Source organism: Gossypium hirsutum, chromosome D06 (assembly GCF_007990345.1).
Source record: "Gossypium hirsutum isolate 1008001.06 chromosome D06, Gossypium_hirsutum_v2.1, whole genome shotgun sequence".
NCBI classification, from domain to species: domain Eukaryota; kingdom Viridiplantae; phylum Streptophyta; class Magnoliopsida; order Malvales; family Malvaceae; genus Gossypium; species Gossypium hirsutum.
Genome location: NC_053442.1, coordinates 9,588,291 through 9,603,958, shown reverse-complemented (window position 1 = coordinate 9,603,958; position 15,668 = coordinate 9,588,291). Strand labels below are relative to the sequence as shown.

Genomic DNA, 15,668 nt, shown 5'->3' with positions numbered 1-15,668 from the left:
AATAGCGCCCAAAAGCTCGTAGCACACCGCCTCCCAATTGCTAGATTGGGCAGACCCGGTGACTGGGTGCCCGTCCACCGGCAATCCCAATTGCAGATGGACATCTTCTAGAGTGATAGTGCACTCTCCACATGGAAGATGGAATGTGTGCGTCTCGGGTCTCCACCTCTCGATCAACGCACTGATCAGTTTCGGGTCCAACTTGCATCCTCGGCCTACCGTCGCCACGTGCCAGAAACCCGCTTCCCACAGGTAGTTCTCTACTAATGGTGATGGAAGAGCATGCATATTCCAGATATTGCATTCCAATACCCGATCTTCAAACTTTTATAACAAATAATAAATTAATAATTATCTAAAAATACATAAATAAAAAAATCTTAAATAATATTTAAAAATTAAATTTAATACTTACCATTTTCATTTGCTCCACCGATATGTGATTCCTATCAAGACGAATTAATGATCCGGCCATTGATGAAAATATAAAAAAATTAAAATTATTTTTAAAAAATATAAAAAAAATTAAAATTATTTTAAAAAATGAAATTGAGGGGAAATTGAAATTAAATATGGATTTGAGAGAATTTTGGAAGGAAATTAAGAGGAAATTGAAATTAAATATGGGTTTGAGAGAATTTTGGAAGGAAATTGAGAGAATTTTGGAAGGAAATTGAGAGGATTAGAGAGGAAAAATTAGATATGATTTGTTTGTGAAAAAAATAAGGGGTGGGGGTCTTTATAGTTTTTTTTTTTACTGTTGAGGGGGGCAACGGTCAAAATTTTAACAGTTGGGGTACTGTTCACGCGCGGCCTACATCGCATCCACGTCAGCAGGTCACGTCAGCAGGTCGCGCTGACGTGGACGCGATGTCCTGACACGTACCCTGACATCGCGCTGACGTGGACGCGATTTCCCAAAAAATGGCCCATTCCGGTAAATAATCAAAAAAATCGGCCCATTTCGATAAATTTTGAAAAAAATCGGCTTTTTTTGGTAATTTGCCCACCAAAATCCCCATCAACCGTCCTTAATAAGTATCAGCGATTTGAAAATTAAACTGTTTTTGTATCAGGGCCGAAGTCAAAAAAAAATTAAGGATCGAAATTAAATTGTCTATATATTTATAATTTTTAAATGACTAAATCAAATTTTTATTATTTTAGGAGGGCCAAAATATAATTTTACCTTTACTAATTTAAAATTTTCAAAAATTCAAAGGGCTAAATTGAAAATTTTACCATTTTAAAGGAGGTTAGGCCCCTACCAACCCCCCTAAATCCACCTCTGATCTGTATGATATTGATATATTATTCCGTGGATAGTTCAATATTATGAAATGTAGGGTGTCTCATATTTTTTGGACACTTTGCATTTATTGTTGTCCATGTTGCAACGCTGAAGACAGATGCAACCTTTTGAAAAACAGAAGCGATGTCGTGACGATGAAGCATGTGACGCCGCAACAATGCAACGTATTTCTCAAATAATGTAGCCGCATTTGATAGTCAAGCAGGATTTTTTCTTCTAGACGAACTCTAATTACTTTAAGAATATTTTAGTCATATTAACCTTCTAATCTTTGCCTATTTAAAGGGCCATTATAACCCTAATAGAGGTGGTGAAAAAAGAAGAAGAGAACTTTGTATATGAGAGAGGGTTTTGTTTTCGAGATTAGATATTTGTACATTTAGGTCAATTTCTTCTTGATCTAATATTCTTGTTTGTTTTGTTCATTAATAAAAAGTTGAAACATCTTTTACCCATGATTTTTTATCTTCTTAATCATATCAATGAGAAAAAAAATTCAAATAAATTTGTGTGGTTAATCTTCTCTATTTTTTTCATTGTTTATTCAAATTAATTCCCAACATGAAAGCAACAAAGTCAGGTTTTGATGCTTCATAAGTAAAACTTCATTATGGTGTTCATGTAATTAGAAGCAAGGAGGAGGATATAAGAAGAGTTAGGTTGGTACCCCACGTGTTTAGTGGGAAAATAAAATAAGCGGGATATGCAAGATTCGGCTGGGTATAAAGTGAACATGGATGGTCAGGAGATCCAAGATGATCATCCATTTGGGGCCATTTGGGTATCAACATCTATCTACACATTCTTCAATCTTGGGTTTCATCTGAGTTGTTTTATTTAAATAGTTTATATAAAAAATAAAAAAATAAAAAAATATTACTAAATAATGACATACTCATGATACGTGTATAAAAATATTTATATAATAAAATTATAAAAAAATAATATGTAAATTAAATATAATTTTAATTGAGATGATAAAATTAAACTAATTTTCTTAAGTTCAATGTACATATATTTTTCTAGATTTATCAAAATATTAAAAAAAAAGTACTACTTTCGTGTGCTTATAGAACACTACTTTAATGTTTTTAAACTATGTTTTACCATGAAATCATAAAAAAAAGGTAAGATGAATACATGTGAATATAAGATTTAAAAAATTAAGAAGATGGTCCGACCGTCCACTTTTAGGCACTTTACATCTGTACATGTTATCCCTGTTACATAAATCACTCAAAATCTTGCTGATTAATCCAATCATGAAAACAAGCCTATACCTTTTTATACCATAGATGTCAGTTGGTCATCTTTAGGTGATAGGTATACTTTGTGTTGAAGACTAGTAGACTTAATTCAAACCAATTTGAAGAGAGTAGTGAAATAATTTCTCTATTAAATTGCCACACATGTTACTATAATGTAATTTTTCCCTTTTCTGCTAACTATAACTTCATCTTTGATAAGATTAATTTAAGGGTTAAACATATCCTTTTTAAAGTCAAATAATATTTTAACCCTTATTTATAATTTAATGTTTTTTTTTATAATTTTATATTGGGTATATAATTATTCCCACATTGAAATTTATCACATTGTATATTTAAGTTTGTAATGGTTGTATTTTAATATTTAAAATATAATTTATGTATATTCAAATTAATTTTTACAGATAATTAATATTAATTACTTTTAAAGATTTAAAATATATATTATATATAAAAATGTTAATAATAAGTTAAAATAAATTATTTTTTATTGAAATATTATAATATTAATGAATTTAAACATTATTTAAATGCATATACTTTACATTATAAATCATGTTTGAAATGAACATTTTATTTTTCAAAACTATTTTTTCACGCCAGTACTAAAAATTTAAATTTTAAATTAAACTTTTCAATTTTTTTTTTCAAATGACTTTTTAAAACCATGCTAAAACCAACCACACTCTTGGTAAGATAATAAAATAAAATCTATATTACTATATATAAAACGAAGGCCCATCTTGAAAGACACCTGTCGATTCCTTTTTTTTACATGTTAAAATAATGGTTAAATTTTAGTTTTAACCCTTCTATTTTTAGAATTATATAAGAATGGTTAAATTTTAATTTTAATTCTTATATTTCACTCAAATTTGATATTTAATTTCTATACTTGTCCATTCTTTTTCCTTTTTTTTTGACATAAAAAAATAGTGGCTAAATTTTAGTTCTAATCCCTCTACCTTTTTAAGATTATATAAGTATGGTCAAATTTTAATTTTGATCTCTGTATTTTGCTCAAATTTAAGATTTAATCTCTATACTTTAATTTTGACATAATTTAGACACATGGCCATTCTTTTTTTCCTTTTCTTTTGACATAGAAAATTATGGCTAAATTTCAATTCTAATCCATCAAATTTTTAAAGATGATATAAGAATGGCTAAATTTCATTTTTGCTCCCTATATTTAGCTTAAATTTGAGATTTAATCTCTATACTTTAATTTTGACATAATTTAGACACATATCCATTCTTTTTTTCTTTTCTATTGTCATAGAAAATTATGGCTAAATTTCAGTTCTAATCCATCAACTTTTTAAAGAGTATATAAGAATAGCTAAATTTTAGTTTTGCTCCCCATATTTCGCACAAATTTGAGATTTAATCTCTATACTTTAATTTTGACATAATTTGATGCCTCAACTTTTATAGTGTCATTAGTTAGTCTAAATATTTTGTTTTGATTAAAATGTCGAGCTGATTTTTTTAAGAATTGTTAACATCATTAAAATTCCCTATTAAATTCAAGTCCATTATAGTGTCATTTTGGTTTCATGGATACCAAAGGAGTATTTTTTTTTATTTCAAAATATCAAACCAACAAAATTAAGGAATCACTCAATAGCATGACATAATATATATAACATTTCTTCTTCTTCTTCTTCTTCTTTCGACTAGATATCAATCAAACTTTTTCTAAACTAGTCTATACTCTATAAAAATTTTAATGGTGGTAACAAATAGACTTAAATTTTAAAATTTAAAAAGTAATTTTTTGAAATTAAAAGTATAAAAATTAAATCCCAGAATACAATAACTTTGAGCATATTATGACTTTAAACTTTTTATTTTATAATTTAATAATAAATAAGTAATGCGAGGTGTGGCAGCAACCGTACTAGTAAGAAATAAAAATTGGTGGTGCCACATGCCAACCAGTGAACCAAATTCTTTTATGGGAAATGGTCACCGGAAAAATGTTGTCCTACAAAATTTTTTGCCCTTTAAAAGAATGAGAAAGAAAAAAGTTGTAGCACATGCTGAAGGAGAGAAGCCTTGCTTTAGGATCCCACGATTGAAAGGATAATTTATGAATTGCAATATTTTTGTGTTATGATTATGTTTGAAGCATTATATTTATATAAATTTTAACATAATATAAAGTTACAAATAATAAATTGATATCCCACAATTTTAAAAAGGTAATGAAAATTTAAATTAATGCTCTCAATTCTATCTTCCTTGTATGGATTTGTAGTTCGAATAAACTACCAAGCTATGCATAATGAACAAGTTTTTGACATTAGTTGTACCCAAAGAAGAAAGCTTTTTCACTTTTACTTGATAAAAGATTTACAAATTGATAAAATATTTAGAAACAAGTGCTTTGTTTATACATGTATAAAAGAAGATCGTGGGCATTCCAATATGTTCTTTTAATTGAAATATCATGTTGGAATGACCATATCTTCTAGTAATCAGTGAAATCCAAAGAACTCTAAAGTTGCACCTAAAAAGCAAGACATCGAGTAATTACAATTTATTTATTGCTTTGTCAAGATAAATGAGTGATACATGAAAAAAAAGAAAAAGAAACAATAACTATCGCTGAAATTACATCTGACAATATTGTCACACCTTTTCTTTATGAATGATGTGGTTTTGTTTGTGAAAGTTGTTCGAAAGTCTATGAATGCCATCAAAGAGACTTGGGAAATGAACAACCGGGGTAAAGTATCATCTTTTAGAAATCAAGGGTTATGTTCTCTCCTAGAATTGAAGGTGCTCCAAAATCTTTGGGATGGATGCTCTCTATATTAAAGAAATCACCGATTTGAGTAGATATCTTGGGTTACTTATCCACTCAAAACGACTTCAAGCAAAGATTACGAGTTTATCATCAGTAGAATATGAGGTAAGCTAAGCTCATGGAAGGTTGATATTCTCTCTCCCACCAAAAGACTTGTTCTTATCCAAGGAACGATCATTGCTATCTTGACTTTATGTAGTGTCGCCTCCTCCTAGGAGCATCTGAGACCACTTGGACCGAATCCATTGAAACTTTCTTTGAGGGGGAAAGTGAGGAAGCTAGAAAGATTCATCTTATAAGCTAGGATAAAATCACCCAAGCAAAGTGTAATGGAGGGCTAGGTCTAAGAGTTATGAAATACCATAACCAAGCTCAAAACATGAAACTAGCTTGGAGACTTATACATGAAAGGGATAAATTATAGGCAAATGTACTATTCTCCAAGTACCTGTTAGGTAGGCATGTAGTCTTTTCGAACCTAAGGTGGCTATGAAAATTTATAAGATAGTGAGTTATGTTCCATGTGTCAAATAAATTCAATTATTCTGTTTGTTGAGTTCTTACAATAAGGACTAAATTGAACTAAATTCAAAATATAAAAATTCTATTCCGAAATGTGAAAATGAAGTTGATTCTAATATAATTGCCCAAGTAAACATGATGAGAACTAGTGGGATATAGATGACATGCTATTAGAAAATACTTAGCATGCTCTTTGTTCTGACATTGCACTTCAGTGCCACTTTGTTTTGATTAAGCACTTCGGTGATATTCTATTCTGACATGGCACTCCAGTGCTATTCTGTTCTGTTATAGCACTTCGGTACTATTTCTGTATATCCTACGTGTTCTGTTAAGTCTACGTTGGGCCTTCGTTGAATAATAAAAGAAAAAAAAAGCTAAGAATAATATGACAAGATTATGTGTTAGTGATGGAATGATAATGAAAGGAATTATAATGATTGAGTTATAGTATGCAAATTCTAATACTAAATTATTATATACTTATTTGTTACAATGCTATTGAACTGTGTTTTCATTTATTTAATAAAAGGTACGTTTAATTCTCGTTGTACTTACTAAGCTTTCATAAGCTTAACGCATTATTTCTAAGCCGTAGGTAAAAACATGAAGTGAGGATTTGTTGAGGGTCAGTCTCATCGCATCTTATCACATCCTATGAGATTGGAGAAGAGTATGTTATCTCCACTATTTTGTTTTAAGCACTATTTTATTTTAAGTATATGACATGTACTTAGGTGAATGTTTATACAAGTAAATTGGGAACTAATTGATTCCCACCCTTGTGTTTGATGTGTTTTGGTGAGTAAATATCAAATATTATTTGGTGTGAGTTATGGTTTGTGTTTGGAATGATTATGAATGATTTTGGTATGGTTTGGATGTGTTTGTAAATAGAATTTTTAGGTCCCCTATCCCAGGCTCGAGACATGTGAAGTGTGTCTCGAGACATACAAACTTCGAACCTAAAAATCTAAAGTAACTAAGCCATGTCTCGAGACATAAAGGACTTTGTCTCAAGATAGGGCAACAACGAAGCTAAACTTCTACAGTGCCATGGCAATGTCTCGAGATATGTAGGCCTTGGTCTTGAGACATATTGACCTGCGACTGAAATTTTTTATTCGAATTAAATAAGACCTGAAACAAAATTTATATGCAATTTAAGCTTGATTAATAGCCTAATTAAGTTCCTAAAAATGTAATAAGTTCTTGAAATTATTATTAAAAGTGTTTAAAATCATAAATGCATATTCAGTGTTAAATGTAACATTTGTTGCTTGAGTTCACACAGGTAAGGGGTGTTACAATTGTAGTCTTATGATGCTCTAATAAATAATACAATTTAAAATTTAAAACCCAATCATTCAACAATAGCAGGTTAATGAGACCCAATTAGATCCTATCAAATTTCTCTTTAATCAACAATAGTAGGTTAACAACACTCTTTATCACAATTTTAATCAAAATTCAAACATATTTAATAAAAATAATTTAATAATAAAATCTTTAATCATCGAAATATCATGCATAATACAACTAAAAAAACTAGTTTAAAAGAAACCTCAAAATCATAAGGTTTTATTATTATTATTATTCTTTCACAAGATTACCAAAACTCAAGGGGAGAAAACATATGGGATGGAATAAACAAGCTATACATTTCATGGCGTGTGATAGTAGAAACATATGAGTAGCCTTGGCGAATATTGAACTTAAGGCGTGAGCTCAAATGCTTAAGTTTTTACATCAAGTGAGCGGGTAATGAAGAATCCTAAAGGATTAGAGGCACAAATTTGAATCCTCTCCCATGTGGTTCCTTTTTCTTTATCTTTTGGCTATCTACTTCTTAGTCCAAAGAACCAACCAACGAACTAAGATTGAAGTTAATTAAAATAATTATGATTAATCTCAAATTAACTAACAAAAAAATATTCTAAATATGAAACATTAAATAAATAAATAAAATCCCTGAAAATTGTGCATCATGTCATCTTAAGAACAAAAGAGAAGTAATTATTTATTGATAAATAGGAATATTTACAATATTTCTCCAAAGTCTATTTATAGAAATAATAAGTATAAATGATATTAAAGGGTAAATTTAATCTTTTTTAAATTGATGGTAAATTTTAATTTAAAAATCAAAGTTGGTGGTAAAGTTTAATTTTAAAAATTCAAATTTTAATGGCAAAGTTCAATCACATAAAAAGTTGAGTGGTAATTTATTTATATTCTTAAAGTATAATGATAAATATAAATCAAAATAAAATATAGTGACAAATATCAATATTCACTTACAATAATGTGGCAAATTTACATTATAACCCATTTTTTATTCATGCTTGTTGCTCGTCATAATTGAAGTTGGCATGTGACATTGTATTATTCGTTGTCAATGTCATGCCATCTCATTATAACAGTGTTATAAAGAAGATATTAAAGCATGTGACATGTTCTAAGTTTAGGTACTCAATTAAGTACAAACGACCAAATTTGTAAAACAAAATTTAAATGGGTTAATATATAGGCTTAAATGCCAAAAAATCCCTCCGAAAATAATTAAAAAAATCATTTGAGTCCTTCAACGAAAAGTGCATCCAATTGAGCCCCTTGAAACTAATTTTCCGTCCAAGCCTTTTATGGGTCGTTAACTTGACGTTGACTCAACAAAGTTGGACACGTGTTGCGTTATGAATGATACACATGTTATTTTATTAAAGTAAAATTTTAATAACATGAAAATTGAATAAAAGAATTTTAATGGCATGGAAAATAAAAAAATGAATTGTTTTTATTAAGTTAGAAAAAACATTAATTAATAAAAGAAAATCTAATTTGAAACAAAATCTTCGGTATGGAACGAACTTATAATCATGGAATCGACTCGATCATCAAATTATAGATTATAGATTATAAGTTCATAACCTCAGCCCATTCCCATTTTGGGCGGAACAGATCTACTAATTCTTTGATTCCAGTTAGTAAAGAGGGACCTTGAACTAAGAAATAGATTCTAGAAGCTAACTGGAAGCTAAACTAAAAAAGGGTAACCTGAGCAATTGCAATAATCGGGTTCATTGATATTCCTGGTATAGTAGATGCTATCACACATACAATCATACTCAATTCGATGGAATTGTTTGATCTTAAAGGGGATCTTCTATAATTTCGCACGTGAGGGGTTTTTTCTTGGTTTCGTCCAATCATTAATAACTTGATTATTTTTAGATAAAAGTAGATAGAAACAACGCTCGTAAGGAGTCCTATTGAAACCAAGAAATGTAGGCCTACCTGCCATTCACACCAGAATAAATGGAGTTTTCTGAAAAAACCTGCTAGTGGAGGAAGAGGATTGAGAGCTTTATATTCTTCAAAAAATCAAAATCAAAATCTTGAGAGCAAAAGTAAAAACTCCTAAGAATCCTAATTGTCAATACATATGAATTTCTTAAGCTAACACTCAAAACTCATTGTTTTTGAAACCCTAAATCAAGTATTGATTCAAAACCCACCCAAAATCTCTTCAATCGAAACTTAAGATTCTGGTATCGAAGCAAAGTAGTTGCCTTAGTTTAATCGAACCCTAAAATACTTCAAATGAACACTGAAATTGAATTAGCCCCGATCTTGAATTGAGAGGAATTGTTAATCATATCGAATCCTAACATTGAGTCATTCGCTTCAATTGTGGTTTAGGATTGATATATGCTTGTTGCTGAGAAAAGGATTAGCAGGTATTAGAGGTGCTCATGGGCCGGGCGGCCCGGCCCGGCCTGACGGCTCGCCTGAAATATGGGAGGGTTTGGGTAAAAATATAGGCCCGAAATATGGGCTTCAGCAAAAAAACGAGGCCTGTTTAGAAAACGGGTCGGGCCTCGGGCACAACTTTTTTGGCCCGGGCCCGGCCCGATATAATAAATATATTTATTTTTTTAATTTTTTTTTAATTTTAAAATATTTTTAAAATACTTTTTTAAATTTAAAATATTTTTAAAATATTTTAAAATACTTTTTTTAATTTTAAAATAATTTTAAAATACTTTTTTTAATTTTTTTAATTTTTAAAATAAATTTTTGGTATTTTATTAAAAAAATGGGCCGGGCCGAGCCGGACCCGGGCTTATGATTTTTTCTCGGGTCGGGCCTGGGCAAAATTTCAGGCCCATATTTCGGGCTAGGCCCGGGCCTAGGACCCGGGCCAAAATTTTTTATGGGCCCGGCCCGGCCCATGAGCACCTCTAGCAGGTATATGAGTTTTGGGTTCATTATTGTGATGATTTATTTCTCTTTAGTTTGAGGGAGATTTATGCATGATGGTTTGATTTTTTTTTTATGCTTATAGAGGTTAATAGCACAAGTGTTGTCTACTTTATTCGTTTCTGATTGAAAATGTGTTGCCTTTGTCTTGTTTTGCGCTTCTTTATTAGATTAGGGATTTGATGAGGTTGGTGACCCCTAAACCCAAAATTTTAACCCTTAAATCATGGTTCTTCTTCTTAAATTCACGTGTCAAAAATGCTCTTTCCACTTGTTCAAATTATTTCCACGTCATAATAACACATGTACTATTCATAACTAAACATGTGTCCAACTTTGCTGAGTCAACGCCAAGTTAATGGCTCGTCAAAAGCTTGGACAAAAAAATAACTTCAAAGGGCTTAATTTGGTGCACTTTCGGTTAGGGGGCTCAATAGATTTTTTAAAAATCATTTTTGAAGGGCTTTTTTGACATTTAAGCCTAAGATATATTGTGGCCCCTAAACTTGGCAAATTGTACTTATTTAGTACCAAAACTTTTTTGTGAACTTATCTAGTGCCTACACTTCGAAACCCTTAACCAAGTTGGTACATTTTATTGATACCCGACTAACACAGTTAGATTTTGGCCTCATAGTCAATAGAATGCTGTCACATGTCTCAAAATTTAATAAAATTTTGTTCTTAAAAATATTAAGATATTAAGAATCTTTTTAATTGATACACAAACAACTGTCTAGACTCATTTGAATTTGGACAACATTTTGTCTAAGTTTATTATGAACATGTATTTCTGGTAATTTTATATTTTTTTATAATTTCAAATAATAATATATAATTTATTTTTAAAATAAATTCTAGGTGTTTTAGAAAATTTTTAGTTTTTTGAATTTTTGTTGAATTTTAGGAATTTTTTTATTTCACATGTACAATAAACTTAAGCAAATGGTTATTCAAGTTCATTCTATACATATATTTCTAGCAATTATATATATTTATAATTTCAAATAATAATATAAAAAATATTTTCTAAAGTTAATTCGAGGTTTTAAAATAAAATTTTATAGTCATTTTAAATATTTAAATATTTAAGGGTACAAAAATTTAAAATGCAATTTTTATATATTTAACCAAAATACCAAATAGTTTATACTTGAATTTTTAATTATGCTCGAGAAAGTTTTATTAATTCTCTAATTAATCAAAATTTTGTTTAATTATCAATTTAAGAACATTTTAGATTGTGTTAGTATGACTTTTTATCTCCCACTCGAATTTATTTAAAAAACATGGAATTTATATTATAAAAACTTGGAATTTTTTTAAAAAAATATTATTATTTTAAATTATTAATTTTAAATTTTTAAAAAATAAATTTACTTTTTCCCTTTCTTTTAAAAAGAATTGTTATTATTATTAAGACACATGCCAATTTAAATCTAAAGGTGTTGAGTGAAATATCAGGAAAAAAAGTATCAACTTAGTTAATAGCTAGTTTGTATTACTATGCGCATATTAAATTTATAATATTTTTTATAATATTAATTTTTGTTTAAAATTTATAATGAATTTCTTCAAACAATCATTAATAAATTGAAAAACTAATGTAACTATAATATATATTTGAAAATATTTGATTAATTTAAAATAAGTTATATTAATGTTATTTAATATTAAAATAATATAAAAATTCATTATAGCTTATTATTTATTTTATATAAAAATTATTAAAATTTGATTTTTTATAATTTTATAAATTTTAATAAAATTATATTTCAAGGAGGAGCGGGAATGGGTGGGGCAATATATGGAAAGTAAAAATAAAAGGCTGCCGATCCAACTCCAGGCTCTCTCTCTCTCCCCTTCAGTTTTAACTCGGGTTTATTTCTGTTTCAACCTTATAAACTCGTGATCCCCCTACTCTGTCTCATTTCTCTTTCTTTTATGGCTTCTCACCGGAAATTATTTCCGCTTCTTGCAAGCAGCCGACCAAAACTAACGGCTTAGTACAGCAGCATTTCCCCCTCATTTTTCAATTCAAATCCCAAAATGGTAATGAATTTTGTCTGTGTTTTTTTAGTTTCAGTCCTGGTGCTAAGTTTGGGAGTAAGCTCGGAACCAGTTGAAGACAAGCAAGCTCTCCTTGCTTTCCTTTCACAGACCAAACACGAGAACCGGGTTCAATGGAACTCATCCACCTCAGCCTGCGACTGGGTCGGTGTCGAATGCGATGCGAACCGCTCTTTCGTCTACACTCTTCGTCTCCCAGGTGTGGGCCTCGTCGGTTCTATTCCTCCCAACACAGTCGGTAGGTTAAACCAACTCCGAGTTTTAAGTCTACGAGCCAACCGTTTATCTGGTCCCATCCCTGCCGACTTCTCCAACCTCACTCTCCTCCGTAGCCTTTATTTGCAATATAATGAGTTCACCGGCCCCTTCCCTCCTAGTCTGACTCGTTTGACTCGTTTGATACGGCTCGATATTTCTTCTAACAATTTCACCGGTCCAATCCCTTTCGCCGTCAACAATTTAACACAATTGACCCGGCTCTTCTTGCAAAACAACAAGTTTTCCGGTTCTCTCCCGACCATCAACACCGACGGTTTAGATGATTTCAATGTTTCTAATAACAACCTTAACGGTTCAATTCCCGGCTCGTTTTCTAAATTCCGTGAATCATCATTTGCCGGGAACCTCGGTCTTTGTGGACGCCCACTACCTCCATGTAACCCATTTTTCCCTTCTCCGGCTCCATCTCCGTCCGAGCCCATTCCCCCTACAACTTCCAGTAGGAAGTCCAGGGAGCTTTCCACCGGCGCCATTATTGGCATTGCCGTGGGGTCTGCAATTGTAGCACTATTGTTATTATTAGTCCTCATTCTTTGCCTCTGTAAACGGACACGACGGCCTCCGAAGCAGCAGAAGCCTTTTACGCCGATAACAACACGAGAAGTTCCGTCAGCGGAGGCGGGAACTTCGTCTTCAAAAGATGAAATAATCGGAGGGCCGTCCACAGAAGGGGAAAGAAACAAGTTGGTGTTCTTTGAAGGCGGGATTTACAGTTTCGATTTGGAGGATTTGTTGAGGGCATCCGCGGAAGTGTTGGGAAAAGGCAGCGTGGGAACGTCGTACAAGGCGGTGCTAGAAGAAGGGACGACGGTGGTAGTTAAACGGTTAAAAGACGTGGCGGTTAGTAAAAGGGAGTTCGAAATGCAGATGGAAATGGTGGGTAAAATCACACATGAAAATCTGGTTCCATTGAGAGCGTTCTATTACGCCATAGACGAGAAATTGCTGGTTTACGACTTCATGCATGATGGTAGCTTATCTGCCCTGCTTCACGGTAAGCTTCTCTGTTTCATTTCATCTCTTTTCCGGGCTTAAGAAGCTATCTTTCATGCAAATGCTTAAAAAATCAAATCATATTGAGGATTAAATTTTTTTTTAGATAATTTGATTTTTCTTTCAATGCAACGTGCATTTCATAATTCATTCTTCTCTGATTACATTTACATATAGTATTGAGGGTTCCAAATGAGTGAAATTGATGGGGACATGGGTGTTGGTGAAATGATGACTCCTTTTGCAGTGTAATCAAAAAACACTTGTGGGTTCCTTTAAAGGCTTTCTTCATCACTAGCTTACTTCCCTTTCATTTCAAGAAACCAGTGGGAAAAACACTTTTAAGTTTGCTGTTCCAATTCAAAATTTTAGTATAATGAATGTATAAAAATAATATTTAATGTTTTTTATATTTATAAAAACTTTTAATACCTTACTTTATATTTAAAATTTTGAGTCCACCGAACAGTAATTCAGTTTAAAGATTATTAAATTATCTTTTTTTTTTATATACAAAAGAGATTATTTTTATGATCGTATTTTTTTTATATTTTTATAAAATTCAATAATTACCGTGACAATGAATTTTATAAACTTTTAATAAATATATTTATTAGGCATGATGTAATTTAGTATTAGTAGATTTAATTAAAATAATGAGTTAATAATATCTGATTGACCATTAATTACATTTTGGTTAATAAAGAAAATTGCACCCTCCACTCCAGTTGGCAAATTACAACAGTTGTGTGTTAGTAGTTTGGTAATGAATTAAACCGCGTCATGATGTGATAAATGTTACAGGCAGCAGAGGCTCAGGCCGAACACCGCTGGACTGGGACAACCGAATGAAGATAGCATTAAGCACGGCTAGGGGCTTAGAACACCTCCATGTTTCAGCAAAACTGGTACATGGCAACATTAAATCCTCCAACATTCTTTTACGATCAGACCACAAAGCTTGTATCTCCGACTTTGGTCTCAATCCACTCTTTGGCAACACCACTCCTCCTAGCCGTGTTGCAGGCTATCGAGCACCTGAAATACTTGAAACCTGCAAAGTTACGTTCGAGTCCGATGTTTACAGCTTTGGAGTGTTATTACTAGAATTATTAACAGGCAAAGCACCTAATCAAGCATCTTTAGGGGAAGAGGGGATCGATCTCCCTCGTTGGGTCCAATCTGTGGTTCGAGAGGAATGGACTGCAGAGGTTTTTGATGTGGAGTTAATGAGATATCATAGCATTGAAGAGGAAATGGTGCAGCTGTTACAAATTGCGATGACTTGCGTATCAACTGTGCCCGATCAAAGACCCGCAATGCAAGAAGTGGTACGAATGATTGAAGATATGAATCGAAGTGAAACTGACGATGGATTACGACAATCGTCTGATGATCGGTCAAAAGGATCCGACGGTCATACTCCGACGGAATCTAGAACCCCACCTAGATCCTCCACACCGTAGCATAATGTGCACAAAGTGGTCATTTGCTCCAAATTGTGATATTTTTTTTTTCTATTTTTTGGGGTTTTAGTTCTTCTCTTAATTGTCCTTTGAAATTATTTTTTAAGTAGATTAGGGGGGATTTGAGTTGTTTTTGGAGGTTGGATAGTTCCATCAACTGATTGGAAAACGCATTTTAGTTTTATTTAATTCTTTCCATTAATGTAATCTGTAACTCCTGTGTCTTGTCCCATTAACCAAATGTTTGGGGTGTAAAATTTGGTATTTGTAATTTTATTTAATAATTTTGTTTTTATTGCAAATGGCCAAGTGAAAGGGGAGTGGGGAGTCGAAATTTTCATCTAAAAATTCCAACCTCGTGTTTGGAATGCCAAATGCATCCACTTTTATATTTTTTGGTAATTTGGAGTTGAGAAAGGTCAGCTCAAAACACAAACCAAACATCCATTTCTTGCTTTTGCCTTAGATTGAGAATATCAAAATTGTAATTTTTTTAAGGTTAATATATATTTTGCTTTGAATTTGTTGATTTATATTTAGTTAGAATTTTTTTCTTTTTTGGGATTTTGTTGGTATATTCAGGTTGGCATATTCATACTAATATCGTTAGTTTATATTACCGTCTCATTGATAGTCAATGTGATAATGCTACATGAAAAATATAAACAAAAGTTAAAAAATAT

The 15,668-nt window shown here is 31.4% G+C and overlaps 1 protein-coding gene across 1 annotated transcript; it reads left to right on the top strand.

Annotated features, from left to right (window-relative positions):
• The first annotated feature begins 11,987 nt into the window (after nucleotides 1-11,987).
• On the top strand, nucleotides 11,988-15,280 carry LOC107901200 (probable inactive receptor kinase At2g26730). The gene is made up of 2 exons (XM_041095261.1): nucleotides 11,988-13,520; nucleotides 14,324-15,280. The coding sequence occupies exons 1-2, from the start codon at nucleotides 12,227-12,229 to the stop codon at nucleotides 14,983-14,985; spliced, it is 1,956 nt and encodes a 651-aa protein (XP_040951195.1). The 5' UTR covers nucleotides 11,988-12,226; the 3' UTR covers nucleotides 14,986-15,280.
• Nucleotides 15,281-15,668: the final 388 nt, after the last annotated feature.